Source organism: Anser brachyrhynchus (genome assembly GCF_964034855.1).
Source record: "Anser brachyrhynchus genome assembly, chromosome: 2".
Classification (NCBI taxonomy): Eukaryota; Metazoa; Chordata; class Aves; order Anseriformes; family Anatidae; genus Anser; species Anser brachyrhynchus.
Window position 1 is genome coordinate 36,496,598 of NC_137695.1, and position 21,502 is coordinate 36,518,099.

At 37.5% G+C, this 21,502-nt stretch overlaps 1 protein-coding gene and 1 long non-coding RNA gene across 6 annotated transcripts in view; one reads left to right on the forward strand and one right to left on the reverse strand.

Annotated features, from left to right (window-relative positions):
• Positions 1–1,075: 1,075 nt before the first annotated feature.
• Positions 1,076–4,287, reverse strand: LOC308189883. Its single transcript, XR_013946697.1, has 2 exons — positions 2,401–4,287; positions 1,076–1,964 (listed from the first exon to the last, which is right to left on the reverse strand). It is a non-coding gene; the product is annotated as an uncharacterized lncRNA (long non-coding RNA).
• A 161-nt stretch (positions 4,288–4,448) lies between these two features.
• The window catches only part of TAX1BP1 (Tax1 binding protein 1), a 57,112-nt gene continuing 40,058 nt past the window's right edge, over positions 4,449–21,502 (forward strand). For 3 of the 5 annotated variants that reach the window (XM_080580457.1, XM_080580459.1, XM_080580460.1), the window contains exons 1-3: positions 4,449–4,594; positions 7,179–7,362; positions 20,865–20,967. In XM_080580457.1, coding sequence (XP_080436583.1) covers positions 7,186–7,362; positions 20,865–20,967 — 280 coding nt within the window. In that variant the 5' untranslated portion in view covers positions 4,449–4,594; positions 7,179–7,185. The remainder of the gene's footprint in view (positions 4,595–7,178; positions 7,363–20,864; positions 20,968–21,502) is intronic. The other 2 variants (XM_080580458.1, XM_080580461.1) reach the window with 2 other exon arrangements.

Here is a 21,502-nt window from a genome sequence, read left to right on the forward strand (position 1 = left end):
GCAAAGCCTCAGTGTGTGCAAGCATTTAATTCGTTATTTGCATTTATTAAAAACATTCCTTTTCACTTTAACAATACAGTAAGCCAACAGTGAAATAACAGCAATTCAAATGCGGTCATTTACAGACATGCGGTTTCTTGTGCCCATTGTACAGCGCAATGCTGCCAAGTCTCACACCTTAGGAGTAAGCTCTTGCTCCCTCCCCTCTCTGTCACATGCACACATGCACATACATACAAAATTTACATGTCTGCTCTCACCTACGCTCTTTTGGGAAAAGCCACAAACTTCATCAATCTCACTCATACAGATCTAAAAATCCTGGCAGCTTTTGAATAGCTTTTCTTCATCACCTGCAATTAAGTGTTGGAAAAGAAATCCAAAATATACAGAGAGAGACTTTCTCCTTAATAGGAAATGTTAGCAATAGTATGTGATTTCTAATATGTTCCAAAGTTCTGCCACTCCATCTTACTGGAAGGCAAAGTCTGCGTACCCCATGATTAGATTTCCTTAAACGCTGGGCAATTCAGTGTTGTCAGCTGTAATATAAAACATTATTTATAACTATTTAACTGTTTTAAGAGTATGGTTAATAGCTTTCTGTAACATGATCTTAAAGAAGTTGATTAAGTGTGCTTTACAACGTGACCAGAAAGAGCTTCCGATTAGTGACATCAATATATATATATATTTTACATCTCACATGGCCCATACTCTTAAAAGTTGGGAGTGTTGAAATAGGAGTTGAAGCAAAATGAAATCAAGTCATTAGAACCTAAGCGTTCCCTTACCCTTACCACACTTCATCAATATCGTCATGTCATGCCAATAGATCAAATATCCATGACAAAAAGTACCTTTCTCTGGTCATAAAAACTAGAAATACACAGTTTTTCTGTCACTCATACAAAGCAAAGATGGGCCTCAGAGGAGTAATTCAGGTCTGGATCCAAAACTCATCGCGGCTTTGCTTCAGGCTGTAATGCAGACAGTAAACAGAAAATACACTGGGCTCCGAATCTGAACACAAGTTCAAACGCAGTTAAGGTTAAACACATGTGATGGGGATGCATTTCTAATTTTAAGGCTATAAATTGCTAAAGGAGCTCACAGGATTAAAAAGATTGTGTAGTTATGAAAATAGTGAATGATTTCCAAACATGCAGGACTGTTTCCCAAGAGTCTGAAACCTGCCCCATGCTTCCTTTGGCAATCCTGGTTAGCTGCAGCTTACAGATTTTACTCCTCTTTTGTCTTATGCCTGAAGACAGAGTTGTGCAGATCTCATACTTGGCAGGGAAAGTCTCTGTGTAATTACAAAGCAGGGATACTGTCATGTCTCAGCCTGAATTTCAAACTTCAGGATCCAGTAATGCTCAATCCAGATACTGCTTTCACATACATTTTTACCTTATTTAATATTTCTCGCAAAACCACAATCACTAAATTGCCATTGCTTATTTATCCTTCATTAATACACTTAAGAAATTTGGACAATAAGAAAAGGGTTCTGCCAGCTTTCTATTTCAAAAATAAAATAAAATACTGTGGTGGAATGTATTTCACAAAATGAGAGATATACTCTCTGGTAATTTTATATATATTCTCAAAAACAGAGAACTGATTTTTCTTCAGCCTTAAGAAGAGAAGGCCACAGGGAGACCCTACTGCTATCTACAACTAAGCAGGGGGTGTAGAAAAGATGGAAACAAACTCTTTTCAGAGAAGCACAGTGAAAAGAGAAGTCGCAACAGACAAAACTGAAACAGTGGGAATTCTAACCTGATATAAAGAAACTTTTTTTTTCAATGACTGTTGTCACGCACCAGAGCAGGTTCTCTAAGTGACGGTGGAATTTCCATCCTTGGAGATATTCATATATGTGGCTGGACAAGGCCCTGAGCAATCTGCTCTCATTAGACCAGCTCTGGAGGTCACTTCCAACCTACCTTGTTCTGATTCTATGACATATATAGAGAGAACCACATCAGAAAGACATTTCACATTCATCGTTTCTTCCTTAAAAAAACAAAAATGTTGGCTAAACAATGTTTCTACATGCTTAGAGTACAATTCTGGTATACATGACAAGCATGTAATTTGTTGGAAAATACTGGCTTGAATGAAAACAATTTCCTGTATTCTCCTTGAAATCCATGTGGTTGGAAAGGTGGAAGTCAAGTCAGGAGATAGGATTATTGCCATCTTACTGTAACAAGCTTTTCTAATTGAATTAGAGTATTAGTGTTAGAGAGTCTCACATGACTAGGCATTCACCAGAAATGCTGATATCTGACTTTGTGTTTTAAGATATTAAATATTTTGCAGAGAATATAAGCAAAAACAGAAAAATAACACTGTTTTTCAACTCAAGAGCAAGTTTCCCCAAGGACTTACGGATGAATTCGTGGATGAATTTCAGGAGATAGTACCTTACGATCCCTGCCTAGAAGATTGATTAAAGCACTCAAACATTAATTGAAAGACAAAGTGCAAGTTTTACCAGTTCCAACCACTATTTTTGTTGTCCAAATATTTCTTTGTTCCAGTATAAGCCTAATGTTGATCTTGGGGTCACGGTGCATAGCTTTGTCAGTGTGGGTAAAGTCCTTCAGTTCTCAGAGTAGCTACAACAACATGAGAAAAAGCTCAACATGAGACACAATCAAAACTTCTAGAGGGATAACACTGCTATCTAAACTTAGGATACAAATACGTAAATGAGAATGCTTATTAAATCATACTTTTATTTCAGTAAGAAATGTTCTTAATTTGAATAATTGAAGAAACATTTCCAGCCATATATGGTTAAGGTATAAATGCAATTTTTCCCCTGAAAATTATGGATATAAGTACAAGAAAAGATGAAATTATTCTTGACTTATTTACCTTTAATATTTACCTTGTATATATGACAACTGGCATATGTAGCTTGTTTTGCCTGTTATAGACACATTTAGCAATAGAAATAATAACTTAATACTGAATTATGACTAAACCGTAACTAGTTCTTTATACTAAATAAATATTTATGAACTGAGAACTGAGCACACAAATACCCCAAGATTCTTTAAAAACTCAGAATTGTGTATATTTTTTTTTATTAGAAAACCAAGGATTTATTTTTCAGGCGCTTATTGTAAAAACTGTTCGCTGCCAAAGAACACCTTTATTTCAAACCTCCCACTATATTCCATAAACTAGCATTATAATGATGTTCAGTGAAAGCAAAACTACTTGTTAGTCTCATCCACATTTATATTTCCCAGCTACTGACAGTGAAACTGAAGTTCTTTCCAAGTCCCAGCCCACAAGAGAACAGCATCTTGTGACTCTTACACAGCCCTTTATCATGCCATGTGGTGCAAAGGGCAGTGACGAGAAGAAATGGAAGCTAGAGATAAGAAAGTATAGCTCTCTCCACCTCCCCAGAAAAATGTATTGCTCTTCAGATTATCATAACAATTTCATTTGCCACTGCAAAAATCATCTGGTCTCAAAGGAGAAAAAGGACTTCACATACAGTTCTTATGTCTTCTAAAACAATGCATTAGTATATAATGCAGGGAATTAGTTCCTTTTCAGGGAAAATGGAATATATGAATAGTATAAGAAATTATTATGTACGTAAATCAAATGGTTACCTAATAACCTGTGGTACACACGAAGACATAAGGTTGGTTTCTGAAAAAAGAAGCACAAAATAGAAGCACGTACAGCGATTAACCTTCATTACTTGAAAGGGGAGCTTCTATGCTCCACCTTGGTTCCATTTCCATTAGGAGTGACCATAAACTAGCCAGTGATCTTCTCAACGACTTACGTCAGAGGTTTATGACTTAAACATATATCTCCACATAGCCTGTTCATTGATAATACACATGAAAATATAGAAGAAACAGTAGCAGTAAGGAGGCAAAGGTGATTTTGAAGACCATTTGCGGGAGCCGTCCAAGTTCAGCATACTGGGACGCGTCCAACGTGCCACTGACGATTACTCATCGCTGCTGGTTGTTACTCAGCCCCATTGTTCTGGTGAATGTCCTACGACTCGACTTTGGATAAAACCCCAGCAGAATCACCGCATTTATGAGGTGATGTGCTTTAACGGGGATTTGCCAGTTTACGCAAGCAGAACTGCGTACGCATTTACCACCACTCTTACCTCACTCTTCCCTCGGTTGCACTCCTTGCAGGTCCCAGGAAAGACCTGCAAAGAGTGGGAAACCGATACCACCGACACAAGGTGCCAGCGTTCAGTGTTTTGGGAGCGGGACGGAGGAGGAGGACACGACTGAATCGTGGTACGCGAGCATTACACGAGGCGTGCTGTAACCACCCACACGCAGTAAGGGCGCTTGGGCAGGTGTTTTATGTGAGCAACAGCCCCGTACAACGCCTCCCCTGCACCCCCAGCCCGGTCTCCCCATCTCTGGCCACCCGAGGCTGCCCCCCCGGCTGAGGCGGCCGCTTCCCCGCCCCCGTCTCGGGCAGCGCCGGCGCTGGAAGTGACGCGGGGCGGGCGGAGCTGCTTGGCGCTGATGGCGGAGGCCCCATGTTGATGTCCCCGGCGTCCTCCGCGCCTGCCGAGGTGAGGGGAGCCGCGGGGCCGGGCTGAGGGCAGGGCACGGCTCGGCGACCCCTTCCCCGCCGCTGCCCTCCGGCCGTCCGGCCGGGGGGGGGACGCCGGGTGGCGGGTCTCCGTGCTGCGCCACGGGGAAGCCGCCCCCGCGGCGACTTCCTCGGGGTGGGGGAGGAAGAGGGGAGCCGTGGCGGGGCTCGGAGGGAGGGAACGGGGGAGAGGGAGGCAGCAGCAGCGGGGTCCCCTCTCCCCGAGGGCTGAGGAGGGGTGGTTAGGCGCGGGCAGGCAGGGCCGGGGGCTCCGGGAGGGGCTGGGCTGCGGCCTCTGCTTTTTCCTGCCCGACCAGCTTTTCCTCTTGCTGGCCTTCTCGGCGTGTAAAGGCCAGCGCGTCCGCCTGCCCCCGCGAGAAAATCGCTTGTCATGGCAGTGATGAAGCCCTAACGTGGCTCTTCTTCCTCCTCCTCCTCCTCCCCCCCTGTTTCCCCACCGGCAGCCGTGAGGTAAGCAGGCAGGCAGCCAGCATCCCCACAGCTGCAAGGAGATCGCCTCACCTCAGCTCCGGGGATTTTCCTGACGGGGAGCTGTAATCCCAGGCTTAAAGTTCTCAGTAGTTCAGCTTCGGGCCTGGAAACCAGGCCACTGCGCAAAAAATTATTTATTTATTGCTTGCTTCTTTGTAATACGTACTCATAATAAATTTATAATTTTTTATAGATCCGTTTAAAAAGTTTAATCCCCTTTTGTTTCTAATGTTTTACTTTTTTGTGCTTTCGAGTGAGGAAAACTGGTGCAGTCTGTTCCGTGTCAATGTTACATGTCATCAGATACTGCTCAGTTACTAAAGTGAATGAATTTGTTACACCGGAGGAAAAAAACTTCTGGCTGTTGTGTTTCTTTTACAGTTGTAGAAGCTGTGGCTTCTTACTATTTATTAGTTTGGAATAGGTTTGTGAGGTGTCTCACATGTAATCTTCTGTTTTGAAAACTCTGTGGGAGTTTTCAGGGTTTTACTATGCTGTAAAATATCCTTCGCTTCTGTACTCAGAAGTTCTATAACAGGTGGGATTTGCGTGTAACTTACTGCTTCTAAAATGTCTTTTGATATTTACCGTATTTTTTGTGTAAGTTCTTGTGAAAATTAACAGATATAAAAGGAACGAAGACAAGAAGTTAGGCATTTAGTCTTTATAGCTGTGTCATTCAGGGCACAAAAGTGCTTTTTATTTAACATCTAGTATATCAAAATGTCATGGCTGCTGACTTGTACTTTGTGTCACTCTAATTTGGACAGTAATAAGCTGGTTCTGAGTGACGAATACCTGTTCGCTTCAGAGCGCACTTTATTTCTGAAAGCATGAGTTCTTTGCTACTTATTTCCTGACTGTTGAAAACAACTTTTAAAAGGCTGTGGGAAATATGCAGACAGCCTTTAATCTTTGAACTTCGCGAGACTTGCAGTGGCCCGTCCCTTTTTGGGATTGGTTTCCACATATATCTTAATAAAACTGGTGTATTATGTCACTCGCTTGGCAGTTACCTCATTCAATGAGTGTGTTTGCTTGGTCAGTATAAAATAACTTTTAATAGCGATGGCAAGAATAGGATGTCTCTTCTTTCCAGAACTGTGCTAGATATCCAAGGCCCCAATCCAAATAGTATGAAATACTTCAACAAACTTGTGGTTGTAGATTTAAATCAGACACCTGAGACGTATCAGTTGCCTATCTTTTTGACAGATATTGCTCAATCTGAGAAATGAACGTTTTTGGTGTGCTTGTGAAGCATCTGGCAATGCTGTAATTTTTAGCGCAATGTATCCTGAATGAGGTGGTGAATAGGAAGGGTGCTTAAAAGCTTTCACAATCCTACTGAATTAGTGTTAATCCGTCAAACTGCATGCAGACATAAATGTTCTCACTGTCAATGAAGTCCATTGTTTATGGTAAACATGCAGGACTGCGGGCATGTGGGTTACAGTGGGAACAATAAAAGATGCCCACAGACTGCTAAAGAGAGAAGAGATTAGAATCTTTTGAAGAAGAGGGAAAAAAAAGGCTTTTTAACTAAACTTTCTTGTTTGTTAAAATGTCTTAAAGTGAAGCTTTGTTATTTTCACTGAGAGGGGAACAAGAATTTCATTTATGAAAATGCTGTCAAAAGTACTGAGCATTACAGATTCTGAGAAGTGTTTGAAGTTAAGGGAAACCACAGAACTTTGTTTCTCCTTCCCTGAAGCATCTAGAACCTTTAAGGACATTTCATTAAGTCAGAACCCTGCTTCATTTTCCCACCACTTTTATTTCCCACTTTCTGATATTCTATCTGTGATATAATAGTAGGGACATCTCGCTAAGTGATGCTCTCTCCATCTTGGTGTCATTGCTAAAGTGCCTGCCCTTTCATTCTGAGAAGTGATTGTTTTGGAGTGTAGCTGAGGCAATGTATTTTGGTGGGCTTGGTCTATAGCTGTCTGTTTTCAGAACAGAGGAATGAATTGTTTGTTTGTCTCGGTCTGGTATATTTCAAATAGATTCCTTTCTAACTGATTTCTTCCACTATATTGAAGTAACAACTTATATGATTTTTGTTGCAGATCAATCATGTCATCCTTTCAAGAAGTTCCATCTTCAGCTAATGCTTTACAGACTTGCAATTTTGCACATGTGATTTTTCAAAATGTGGCAAAAAGCTATCTTCCAAACGCACACCTTGAATGTCACTACACTCTGACCCAGTTTATCCATCCTCATCAGAAAGACTGGGTTGGTATTTTCAAGGTAAGTAAAGTTTGTTCTATTCACCTTTCTCACACGTTCACTGTCTTCTCTTATCATCTTAAAAAGGAAAAATCCAGCAATAATAACACTCTCATAAACTCAAGTGGAACATCACTTAAGTGATGTGTAAGTAGCTGCAATTAAAGTATGAGTTTTTTAATAAAGATTAGACCAGACACCAAAACTAGAGGAATGAGTATAGTACGTGTGTGCTGGAGTAAAGGGAAGCTCTCATGAAGTGGTGTGGTGCAGAATTAAATGGAGATGATATGGGAAGAAATGTGTGGTCATAGAATGACATTGTGAGCATGACTATATGAAAAGCAGAGTAAGCGTGAAGTGTGTGTGTAAAGAACAAAGCTAAGCTGAAGATGGTGTGACCCAGGCCCCTGACTCGTTTATGTTGCTAGAGCAGGATGAACGGTATAGATCACAAAAACTGTTCAAAACAAACCCTTGAATAAAGGAGGAGAGGCCATATCAGTTGCCTCACATCAGTGACTTATTTGGAGTTACTTTTAAAGATAGTCTCGAGAGATTAGAAATTGATTAATTCTTACATCTGCTCCTATTTAAGATGTCGATCTACATTTCTTTGTCGATATAGCTCATAGTAGATGATGCTTGTATGCCTTATTTGGATAGTAAATAGAAGCTTTTTTGGGGGCTTTAAAGAAGTGATACTTCTGTGGAGAACGGCTAAATGTAACAGACTGTTTTGTTATCGAAGGACCTGTCCCTTAGAACTGTCCACTGATAGCTGAAGAATATAATTTTTTGACTGCAGTCACTAAATTATGTGAGGGAGGCAGTAACTACAAGCAGGCAGATTCCTCTAGTGAGAATTGTTTAAAAATATGTACATGTGTTTTGATTTTCTGGTAAGTTTTGACAAATAGGAGTGTGACTCAGCACGCTTGGTGTTCAGTTAACAGCATTAATGAAACAAAAAACGTTATCAGAACTTTAAAGAGAGTGCTCTTCATGTTACACAAGCATTATGAAATTATTTAAATGTATGTTGAGGAATTAATGTTGTGGCTCTGTGTGTTGGTCTAAGTGAGACAGGCGATTAGGACCTTAAAAATACTGATTAAAAAAAGTAAAGTTAAAAAAAAAAAAGTGTGAAACAGTTTTTCAGCGACTGCATGAAATGCTGTGTACAAAGTACAGATACCCTTGATTTCATCATGTCTGTGATGGCATAACCTGTTGAGGTATGAGGGTTTTTTTTTCTGCTTTGGTAATGGCAGGTAATACGGCTTTGGCAGTTGTTTGAGTAAGGCTTTGAGATGACATGAGGTAGCAGTGCTGCTGAAAGAAATGCTTTCCCTTTCTTTTTACTCAGAGTGGTTAATTTCTTGTGTTTCCTGTCCTTTGCTTGAAGCAAGCTCTTGTGTGATGGACCAAATTAGGAAATTGATTGAGGTTAAGACCGACGTTTTGGATTATTTTTAATGGAATTCCCCAGCTGAGTTTCCAGTTCACCTCATTCTCATCAACACAAGGGAAAGAAGCATTGTGAAATAGGGAAAAGGAAGAAAATTGTTTTCTGTTTGTGACTGTGTCATACTCACTAAATGTTACGAATATACCATCTTACTATAGTTACAGTACAGTGCATTAAATGAAGCCGCCTGTCCATCTGTATCCTTGCCTATGAATATATATATCAGATTAGTACAGAAAACTAAGTAGGAACTAAGATTTTTCCTGTGAACGTTTTGTTAGTGGTGGTTCTAATGTGGACTTCCCGTCTTAGGGGGCAATGGCTTTAACTGTAGACAACTATATTGTCTACAGTTAAAGCCCTTGTCCTGTGTTTGCTCAACTGGTTAAGTAAGGTTTTTTTTTTTTTTTACTGAACCGAACAAAATTCATAGGAACCTTTTAAGTGATGGTTTTCATTTAGATTGCAAGTCCATTTCTTCAGTGGCAATGACGTCTTCAGTAGACTTTTATTTGTATCCTTATACCATTCTGCTTGTTTTGCTAGTCTTAGCTGTTTTTGCAGCTGCACAGTGAAATGGATCAGGGAAGTGATCTGACAGGATAATGCCATCCCTCCTTCCCCAGCTTTTTCCACCTCGTTTCCCAGCTGCTTTTGGTTCCTCACCATATGATGCAGTGGGCAGCTCTGTTGGCATCAGCGTGATGGGAACAAGTAGATTAGGAAGGACTGGGGCTAGGCCTAATTAATTGGCACGGCTGCTTTATGTGGAATTCCAATCTAAGTTCATTTTTCAAATCTTTTCAATTTTCAAAATTCTCTGAACAGCAACTTTTAAGGGTTTGGTTTGTCAATTTGTTTCCTTTTTAAAGGGAAATTAAGCTAGTAGTTCCCAGAAGCAAAAAATGATTTCATATACTGACTCCTAAACTCTAGCGTGTGAGTTTTTTAAATGTTTCTGTAGTGTGCACCACATGTCGAATAGCCTGTTTTTATTGTATGTGTGATTATTATAGGATTTAATTTTGCCATAGTGTTGTGCAGCGTATGTGAAAAAGAGATATTAAAAATGGAATGCTTGGTAGGAGCCAGAAATTACTTATAGGTGGTGGTGGTGTGTTTTTTTTTTTTTCTCCTGTGTTGCTTACTGTGGTTATTTACTTGTTTATAGATATTTTTTTTTCACTTTTGTTATCTCAGTCTTTTCCACCTGGCATGTGTTATTTTCAGTTATTTTCAGTTTTTATTTTTAACCCCCTCTCCAAATGTTACCAGTTTTCGGTGTTCCATTTTCATCACTGACTATGGCTTCTGTTTAGAACTGTGATATGAAAATGACTTCAATGAAAGGTACCACAGCTGGTTGCTTCATGTTGCAGTAGTTTATTTACAGATATCCTCTTAAGGTTAATTTACAAAGCAGCTTAAAATAAGGAGCAAGAGCAAGATAATGCACTTCCTTGCATTTCGCAATCAGAGGCATCAAAAAGTCATGTTGGGAGGTAGAATAGGTCTAGAATGTCAGACCTGAGCTAGGGATTTGTGCAATATTTGTACGACATTATTACAAAGAGCTGAATAAATCCCCAAAGTTCTCCTGAAACTTAACAGATTCCATCAATTCTCTGTATATGCTGTAGATAAAACGTGATTTTTCTGTTGTTGCTGGTGTAATTTAAATTGCTAAATGCTCAAATTTTGTTATGTTGAACAGAAGGCATTTCTTGGTGGATATGAAACTGTTCCCAAGAAAATTGTCTTCTATTGTTAATGGAAGCCCAATGTTCATAAAATGAAAGGATAATGTTTTATATGCACCAATTATTGTGTAACTGAACTATCCTGTTGTACCAGTTTCCTTATAAACTAGGTGTATCTAAAGGTCATAAACATGGGACTGTACTTCTGGCAAATTTTTTTTGGGGAAGAAGTACTGTTGTGAAGATGACGTTACTTTTATCTTTGTCATTTGAGTAAAAGTACTGAGTATACAGCCTTTTTATTCTTTCTGTATATATCCTTCTTTTTCTTCCTTGTTCCCTACAGGATGCTTAAAAACAGTTTTTAATTGATTCTCCCAATCTGTTGTCGTTCGTTGCTGCTATTTCTTTTCTACTTTTGTGGTATTTTGGAGGACCATCTGCTACCAAGCACCAAAAGTTCTCCATCAGTTTTATCGTTGCTTGTTACTAAAGGGGAGACAAAAAGGTTTTACAGCTAAGTACTGGTTTAGTGCTCTGCATGTACTTTCTTACCCTGAATCCCTCTTTGGGATATTTTGTGGGAGCTATGATTCGAAATCTGCTTTCCCTCTATTGTATGTTTCTGTGCAGAAGAACCTGAGTTCCTAGTGTGGAGTCAGAGGGAAGAAGGCTTGTTGTTCCTGAAAGAGTTGATAAGAGATCTCTCTTCCCAGAATGATCTAAGCCCAGTGCCCCCATCATCCTCTCCCCTCCTTCTCTTTTGATTAATTGAAATCTGGAAAGGCTCCTAGGGTAATCTAAATCTAAACCTTTGAAATGAGGAAAACCAATTATTATGTATACTGCATCTGTTTGCAAAAATTGGCTGGTAGGTGGTCCTAATCTCCGGATGGGGAAGTCTACAGTTTGTGACTTCATTTTGCAATAAAGTGAAATAATCATGTGGCCACATGATATTTTTTCATTATTAATACATAATGTCCAGACTTGCAGAAGTGTTTGAAAAAAAGCGTTTGGCTTTTAGGAAGAATTGCTTATGCCTCTGCTTAGGGCATGTGTGGGCAAGTAGGACCCGCAGATGTTCAGTATACAATAGATGCATGTTTACTGTGCATCTCAAAGGCACAATGAAGTCATGTTTGGGATGTGATACGATACTACTCTAAGAGAGTAGAGTTACAGATGTATGTGTTTGTGGTGTGCATCATAATAGCATCTAGGTTTCTGAAGATTTAATTTTGCTGAGGTCGGCACGCTGGAAAGGTCTGTGATACCAGCTGGGAATCTTACACGTTTAAAGATAATGGTTTCAGTTTTGCTTTCTCATTAGTTACCTAGTCCCTCAAACCTCTCAGTTCCCATTGTTATCTTAAGTCATCTTCATTGCTGTTCTTCTAGGGTGTTGACTTTAATTGTAGGCATAGTTTGGTATTGACTGTCTCATTGTACCCCTAGAGAAGAAAAGGAAATTTGTTCTTAATGTATACATTTTTAATATCCACAATTTAAAAACAGTGATCTGGCTTTCTGGTATCTTAATGTATATATATATATTAAAAAAAAAAAAGGATTGGGAAGATCTTGAAAGATTATTTGAACACAGTAAGCACAGACTTGCTCTGAAAGGGTACTCATTATTTAGGAGGCCACACCTCAGCTCCTGTTTATGTATTGCTACAATGCATGTGCTTCTACAATGCATGTGCTTACGTGCACCTTAATTTCTCTCTCTGCAGTTCACTGCAGTTCACTGATCACTCTCTGCAGTGCACCTCAAATTTAGCTTGTCTGTGCTCAAAACCTCTGTAAAATCAGCAGTGGGTTGAATAGACAGCTAACAAATAGCTTGGTTGCTGTGTTGTAGCAAGGCAACATAGAGGGGCTTTTGTGTAGTCCTCTGGGTTAGTTTGCTTTGAACTTTGACTACAAATGCCAGCACAACTTGTGTGAGCAGTTTCAAAGTCCTGGTTTTGTCAGAGATTGATATTCTAGATAAGAATTACTTCCATATCTACAGATCAATTGTGAAGTGTAGGGCAACAGCTGGATGTGTTATTGACCACATGCATACTGTAATACAATTTTTCTGGCATGGAATCATCTCTGCACAACAGGATATGATGGATACAGAAATGAGTAGTGAACAGTATGTCCTGTTTTTAAAATAGTAGGGAATAGAATTACCGGAATTCAGAGTGTTTCGAGAGTTATGATGTCCGCCAATTAGAGCGATTCTCTTCTGGTTTGTCTTCTTTGGAAAGATGCCTCAAATAACTGAGATAATACTTTTCTTTAAAATAAAATTAAAAAAATAAAACTCCATGATACCGTCATTCACTGTTTCCTTACTAGATAGAGAAAGATTATCTGGGTTTGCATGATGCTACCTTTGATAAGAAGTTCTGACATTCAATCCAAAGTGTCACTGATTTTCTAAAAATATTTATTGTGGTAGGTTTTTGTGTTAAGAGACAAAAATGGCATAACAAAGTGTCCAGGAGAAATAAAAAAGTTGTGCTACTTATAGTTTTCATGAAATGTGATGGTATATTAATACTTGATTAATCACCCTTTTTACTACCTTTTTATGCTTATCTCTTAAAGCAAACAGTAACTTTGTTGCTCTTTGATCTGTCATAACATTTCCTTGGGCAGTCATTTACATATGTATCAGGTTTTCTTTTTAGAGCATTCCTATTTTTTTCTGTATTTATTGTGATTTATATCCAATAGGAGAGAAAGTTGATCCTATGGTCTAGGCACTTTGTCAATGCTATTTTGACATATTCCTCTGAACTATGAGGTAGAAATACAACCAACAAGAGATGATAATAGGGTAGGAACCTGATAGTACCTTGATACAGCAACAAATGCCATATGTTCTCAATAGCCTGGGTTAAAAGATTACCTGTACGTGTTTATAACATTCAGCAGAGATGGACAACTTTGGGTTTGGGCATGTGATTTTCTTCTTTCGGAGGCAGTTCATGTATTCTTGCTGTACTTAAGAGTACTTTGCCAAATTATATTCTAAACTGCATGGTTTTCCTTCTGAATTACAAAAGGACTTAACAATAACGACAACAGAGTTAAAATTATTATTATTATTTTAGAATTGCATCATATTAGGTATTGATAATAAAGGCCAACTGGTTATGCCTGCATTGGTTCAGCTAAACAAGTGTTTCCTGGGTTTGCTTCTTTGCTCTGTTGTTGTTACCTATCTGCACAACACATTTACTAAGCTGCTGCTCATCCAGTTGCACGACAGCTTTCTGAGGCTAGTGGAGCAAGGGCCGAATGAGCTTCTCTTGCAGTCATGTTCCTTTAAAGCTGTCACACTCAAGACCAAGTTGCCTGAGTTTGCAAAGGCATTATAAGGGAAAGAAACAGCACAAAATTAGGGTGGAGGGAGGGAAGTATTCATTCCCCATGTTCATCTAAAACTCAAGAAATTAAAAACGAAGCTTGAAAGTATTTTTACACTGTAAACACTGTGCAGTTGTAAGACAGAGCTTTCACCTTAGGAAAGGTTACACTTTTTAAGATAAATCAGATGTAAGTTAAAGGAAACAGAGCAAAACTAAAATAGTTGGTCATTACTTTTCTTCAGTAGTATATTATTGAGAAACAGACAATTCCTAACTCTATGACTGTTTTTTTTTTTTTGTGCGTGTTTTTCATCATTTAGTTTGCTAGTTAGCTAATTTTCTTCTAGCTACTTGGTGGGAATGTACTGTGGGTGAAATGTAAAAATTGCACTGTTGGCCATTTTGATGAGAAAAGGGTTTGCATGTGGGGGGCAGCACAGAAGAAGAAAGAACTGTGACACCTACGTAGCAGTTAGTAAAGGAAGCGCTGCCTGATGTGAGTATTGCAGATGGTTCAGTTGTCCCCCCTTGCCCAGCCAGTGTTAGACATCTTAAACTTTAGTCACAGTGGAAATGTTGAAGTTTACTACAGGTTTTGTTTATATAACTAAAAAGTAGTTTATGATGTCTTAAAATGAAATAAACCCTTTTGCTCAAAAGTAGGAAATAGGAATATAGTGAATGGATTACTCTGTAATGACCTATTAAAACTTTCAGTTTTATGGAAAGAAAGTGAACTACATAAACAAAGTATTGTTTGAGTAACACATTGTACATAATAAACTAAGCTCAGTATGACATGATGCTTAGTCATATATTTTGTGTTTGGTTTAAAAACGGGTAGGGATGGTGAAAGTAGGATTTGGATTCTGGGCTATTAATCTGTTGGTTAAGGTATGGAAAGCAAGAGCGTTGGAACGTATACACAGCTTTTCCTATTGAAAAAGGATTTCTGAGCAGAGCTTGTGAGAATTAAAAGTAGAGAAGCGGAGGGGCTAGAAAGATGTGCTGAGTACCAGGTTAGTAGCAGAGACTTTAATTCTGGTTAAAAATTCTGTGTAAAAATTAAATATATGTTTATGTGTGTGTGTATATATATTATGGTTTAGGGGAGTTGCATCATCTAAGTCTTTTGCTCTTTTTGCTAAGAAATACGGACATTAATAATATTTTGAGTTTTTAACTCTGAGCAAGATACTTTCTGGGTTTTCAGTGAATTCCTTAAAAAGTGATTCCTTACAGCGTCAGCACATCCAGGCAGTGCATTGGATGATGAACTTGAGGTCAGAGTTCACAACAAGTCTTGTGTTTAGTTTGATGGGCCGTTCTCTGTTTTCCTCCTCTGAACTTCAGAAACAAATATGCTAGATTTCTTGTGTGCTTTATAATGTTTGTGTACTCGAATGTGGATGTTGTAATATCTGCTGTTGCCACGTTTTAAAATTAGACTGGTAGTAGACTGTGCCTTTGGTACTCCTCCTTGCTCACAGGAAGGTCCACTGTATGTCCTATTAAGATTTCTCATTTATTTAAGATTTCTGATGGGAAGAAAGTGTATATTTGATAGTCTATACTTCCTTCGGTTTTAACACTTTGGAACTTGGCTTTATGTTAGTAGTTGACAGTAGTTGACAGTGCTTTTTATTTATTTTTATTTTTTATTTTTATTATTTTATTTTATTATTTTTTTTCCAGAGTTACTTTTATTAAGGGTATCCCAACTGAGTTCTGGCACAACAACAAAGTCTGTAGCAGTTTTGATCCACATACTGTTTTACTTGATGGTGTTCTCATATTGAAAGTCTTATTCTAATTTTTGAGATTTTTGTTTGTCTGGAGGGAGGACTGGTTTTTGTTGCTTTTTTTTTTAAAATGCGAAATACTCTTCCAGTTAATAGTATCAACTACAAAAGAAAAAAAATAGTATAAAATTATTTGTCTGACTTGTTCATGTGCCATTTTAATCAGTATTCTAATGAAAGTTTTTTTGTTTTTACTTTGGTTCCACATTTGCGTATATTAGAATGCATTCTTCATAGGAGAATAGGGCTGTAACGTCATGTGAGGCCTAAACAGGAATTAAGTGTGAATTTCCATCTCTTTCCTTCCATTTCCTTTTTTTTTTTTTTTTTGGACAGCTTTTAAGTTCGAGATATTAATGTCAATAAATATGTTTTCAGCTTGAATAGTTAGATCATAACTTCTTAGAACTTGGTCAGTAACTGCAGGAAACAAAAAATGAAATGATGTAATCTGCGATCAAAGTTCTATGAGGCATTTAAATAGCATGTAAATAGCGTCTGTATTTACTTTGAACGTGCACTCATCTTGCAGTTCCAGTAGTGTACTGGAGAGAGTTTGGACAGGCACTAAAGAAGCCCTGCTTCTTTCTGTTTTTGTGCTGATGGCTTCTCAAGTGTTGGAGGATTTCTTTGCATCTGCTCGTTAGAACAATTTTGAATTCTTAATGTAGTCTGTGTTTGAAGTTTTTCTTCTGCTCTGTTACTCAGGGATTTTCGTGGGTACTCCTGTGTAGATAAATTGGTAGATATGAATAATCGAAACAGATTTAGGGTTGGATTTTTTTAATTATTATTTTTATTTTCACAGAGTAGTTTATTTGCTGCTGCTGTTTCAGTGCAAATTGCAGCAGGGTAAAACGAGCCACATCACCCAAAGAGCATAAGCTGCAAAAGGTTTGCAGGGTGGCAGGATAGCCTTCACCTGCTACTTGAACATCATTTTATGGAGAACATATTTCTGAAAATGAAACATTAGGTCTAATTTATTTGCTTTTAACGTAACAAATCTTACCTTTTGAGCTCAAAAAGTATGAAATTAAAGAATGTGTTGGCCCAAGAACTCTTTGTTTTAGTCTGTGCTCAGATATCACTCCTCTCAAGTTCTATAGGTTTCACAGAAGGTATCATTTAAAGAAGGATAGGTATGCAATAAGTAAATACATTTATTTCTTAGAAAAAAAAGTTCTTCAGGTTTTCTGTTATACACTACTGATTGCCACAACTGTTGATGCCTGTTGAATGACTTAACTTCTTGAGGCCTGCACTATTACTGGGAAGATGCACAGATTTTTCTTTTTACAAGAAATGTTTCGGCTTGCCCTCTTTCATTGCATCCCAGATAGAATTGTATTGGATCACTTGCCGTAATGGTCTTTTTAATTAGAAACAACAAAAGCAAAACCAAACAAAACCACCTTAAATGGACATTACCATACACAAAAATCTTTCTCCTGTCAGTGTAATACAAAAGAGGTCTTCACAATAAATGGCTTCATGCAGGGGCTTTGAAGGGTGTCACTCCTGTACCCTGGTGGAGTCTGACCTTGGAAATAGTCTGTATTAGTTGTCTCTGGTATGTTTTGTCACACAGATCAACAATCAGAGAAATGATTTAGCTTTTCTTATCCCTGTCATTAAATTGAAGATAGTTTTCCAAGCCAACATGCTGGAGGAGGAGGCTGTTCTTCATTTTGTTTTTAGAGCTACAGTTTTCTTTCCTTTTTCTTTTCTTTTTTTTTTTTTTAACTCCTCCCTTCCCTGCATGCAAATTAATTGTGGTCTGATTGACAAGTATTCCCATCTTTCTCTTCATCATTTTCACTCTTGGTTGATTTCCTCTGTATTTTTTCCCCCTAGTTTCAGTTGACAGTATTTCTGTTTTTATTTCCTGTCCCTCAAGCAATTCTAAAAATTCTTTATGAAGTGTTAGTCCTATTTTAGGCAACTATCAGCTTTCCTGCTGAGGTGAATGAAATATATATGTATATATATGTATTTTTTTGGTCAACAGTCACATCTAGGCCATTGTTGAGTCTTTCAGCATGCTCGTACAGTCTGTGACTGTATAATCTGTTGCCATAGAGAAGGTTATGGAAGACTGTATTTGTAAATCACTGCGTACTTCGTGTTTAATTAAAACATATTGGTAGAAAAATGGTTGAAAGATCTAGATTGTTGACCTGAAACATCTATTACTTACTTTTATTGTCATTTTCTTCTTGGAATATCATTACTTTGGTTTTACTCCTTGTTTTTGTCACCAAAGAAATAATCCTATGAAAATTGATGAAAACCATTGTTCAGTAGAAAAGACATTGAATGATGTTACTAATTTAACTTTTTTTGCTGCACGGTACACAAACTTCTCCTTTTTTAATTTATGCAACTGGACGAGAAGAGCCACTTGCACGTGCCCCTTTAAGTAGTTGGCTTCTAAGAGTCAAGACAGTATGAGATGGGGAGCTTTGTTAGGGGAAGCAGATGATGGGTGACAGGAAATAGGGGGAATTGATGGAGAAAATACGTGCCTGGTAAACTTCCCAGGGTATTGCCCACTAGCTGGTGATGCGTCATGGTTCTCTCTTTACCAATAACCCACAGATTAGAGTTACACTTGAACATATAGTACCAGCTCAGAAACAGTCCAGAAGAGTTGGGTAATTTGCTTTCTACACAATTAGTCTCTTTGTATTAGTACGAATAGAATTTCAAATGACCTAAAAAAAATAAATTGTGCACATTACTGTTAGAGGTAAAGTATTCCTAGAATTTAGGGTTTCAGCATAGAGAAAAATTGAATTGGAAACTGAATTGATCACCTAGGGAAGAGGTCATGCTAGCAACCATTTTTGGTTTTATATTCATATATTTATATGGATTTTGCTCCCTCTACACTTTCTGAAGTTTTCATTATCAGAAGGAATGCCCATTTTATTCAGGAAAATAGGATGTGTGTGAACGTTGTTTTTTTTTGTTTGGATGGTTTTTGCTTTTTCTTTTATTTCTTTGTTTAAAACAGAATTAGAAACTAGAGTAGGATGAAGAGATTGCTTCGGTTCTTTACCATGATTGTTCTGAACACAGTAAATCAGTTTCCCTTCTGAAATTAAAAAGAACAAGACAGGCTTTTCACTCAATTGAGAACCCAATTTCTGTGTTTAAAAAGCTGTCTGCTTTCTGTGTTGTATGCCTGTAATGGTATATGCTTCCCTTCACAGAGGTGAAAGTACCTTCAGTGAAAAGGGTGTCTTAACATCTGAATTGGATATGAAAACATAACTAACGTGAAAATTTACAAAATTTTCTGCGGATTTTTGTTACAGAAAAAATCTGTGGATTTTTCTGTGGATTTTTGTTACAGAAAAATTGCTTTTATTCCCTCTTCCACCTCCCAATGTCACTGACACCCCAAGTTACCAGAGGAACTTCCCTTCTTATTTCTAAAATATTTTAGTGTGCGAAGGACAACCTCAGGAGTTCTCATTTCATTCATGTTTTTAAAAGCCCCTCAGTAGGGGATGTCACAGAATCTTCTTTGTCTAAGAATAGGCTTAAGATACAGTAGTTGGTTCCATTTTGGTTGTTTTATTGAGTCACCAGAACAGTCAGAAGCTGTTCTGTATAATGAATATTGCCTTAAAAAAATTGACTATAGCTAGTAAAAAGAAGTTTTGAGCTGCTTTTGCTGTTGTTCATCTCTGCTTTTTATTAATGTAAAAAAGGCCTGGTTGTAGAGCAATTACTTTTTCCCAAACAGTAGCTATTGCCATGCTTTTAATACAAAGTGGAGAAGTAGTTTTGTAAAAGGCAGCTATGGAATAGTCTCTTCAGATTTTTTTTTCTAATGCTAATTATTAATTTTCATACTACTCGAAATCTGTAACTGTGTAAATACTGTTTAATTACTTTGGGTACTACTGTTCTCATTGCCCGTATTCTCATTGCCCATTCTTTTCTCCTTTTTATTTTTGTAAAGCTGACAACCTCTTAAGAAACAGTTCTTAGTCCTTTCAAGATATACTATTGCAATGTATCCGTTATAAAGGAGGATTTGATATGAACTTAAAGTTTAGAGATCTTGTCTACTGAAGTAATAGAAATCATGATTACCAATTTCTTCTTTTTTTGTCTCTAATAATGTTGATAAAATCGGTGGACAATTTGCCCCCTTTCCTTCTTAACTCTTCCAAGACACCGTACACAGTAACTGACAAAACATGTTACTACTTTTTGACCAGGTTTTTGATATTTTCTTTTAGTTAGAACAAATACATCTGTTTCATTGCACTCCTTTATCATTACACTATTATTGTTCTATGCTGCTTTATAGTAACTGGTTGCTTTGGGTTTCAGGTTTAGATGCATGTATTTCAAGCTTGTTGGAATATATTTCTTTGGGGGATATCATTTCGTATTTCAAGGAACTGCAGGCTTTATGAAACATTGGAAAGTAGGTGTTCATTGAAGTTACTGGGGAAACTGCACTAACTTAGTTAGTTAGGTTAAGCTCACTTAACTGAGTTAGGTTTTCATGCATTTTTTTCCTTGCAGTTATATTGTGCTGTATAAATGGAAGAATTAGCATTCCAGTGAAATGCTAGTCTTTAGTTAGTATTGCAGAAATTGTCAAAAAAAAAAAATAAGTGCTAGCTTAAACCTGACATATTTGTCATTTTCAGTAGGGAAGAGGTGTTTTCTCCTTCCTCCTTTGTGTTTTCTGATGAACCTGTTGGATTGTGGACACAAAATAGTTGATATTGGCAGAAGTTACCCTAAGAAAATCTCAGTATAAACTTCTGAAGTAATATTTTTGTATTTTCAGTGTATACTAGTGTATCTTTATAGAAAAAATATAAATGTACCAAATAATAGTTTAAAGTGTAGTGAAAACTGTCTGGTGTTTTAATTTATATAGACCCTTTTATTGCCTTAGACCCATTTATTGCCTTAGGTAACAAGCTTAATAAAATTCATGCTAAATCTTTGACATGCTTGTTAAAAATATTCTTGATTTGTAAACATTGTTAAATATCTTTTTATTGCATGTTGAAGCAGAAATATTCATATTACAGTATGTTGTAAAGGCCAGGCTGTGATATCTTAACTGTATGTAACAATTTTTTCTGCCTAATATTTTCTTTTCTTTTTGTTGTTGTTGTGGTTTATTTTATTTTAGGTTGGTTGGAGTACTGCAAGAGATTATTACACATTTCTTTGGTCACCTATGCCAGAAAACTATGTGGAAGGATCAACTGTTAACTGCGTGCTGACTTTTCAAGGTGAATTTTTATAAAGCAGTATCTACCTGTATTTTCTAGCTTCCATAGTTTTTTTAAATACTCATCTATGTGTTAAGATATTGAGGGTTGGAGAACAGTTCTAGATCTTTAGAAACACAAATTGTAGGAAGGAGAATTTACCATTAAGTCTTTTGCATGCTCGTTTTGTTACCCGTGTAAAGTTCATTCTTATTTCAGATGTCAATGAGATTGTATGAGTAATTGTGTGACTCAGTATATTTTTACATAATAATTGGACAGTGTTCATGACTGATGGAAAGAGTAGATCTGCTGGAAGTTATTCAGACACCAAAAGTGATGCCGTTTAATCATTGGCAGTTTTTTTTTTTTTTTTAAATCTTGGCATCTCTTAAAGCATTGTGTATTCACATTGTCTGTTTTTAGTCTCTGAACTTTAGACCATTCCAGTGTAAAGTGATTCTTGTCAAAGAAAGAAAGGATAAATAATGTAAATGACCGTTTGTGAAGGTTCAGTTTTGTTCAGAGTTGCAGAGGACCTTTTGATAGTGAGGAA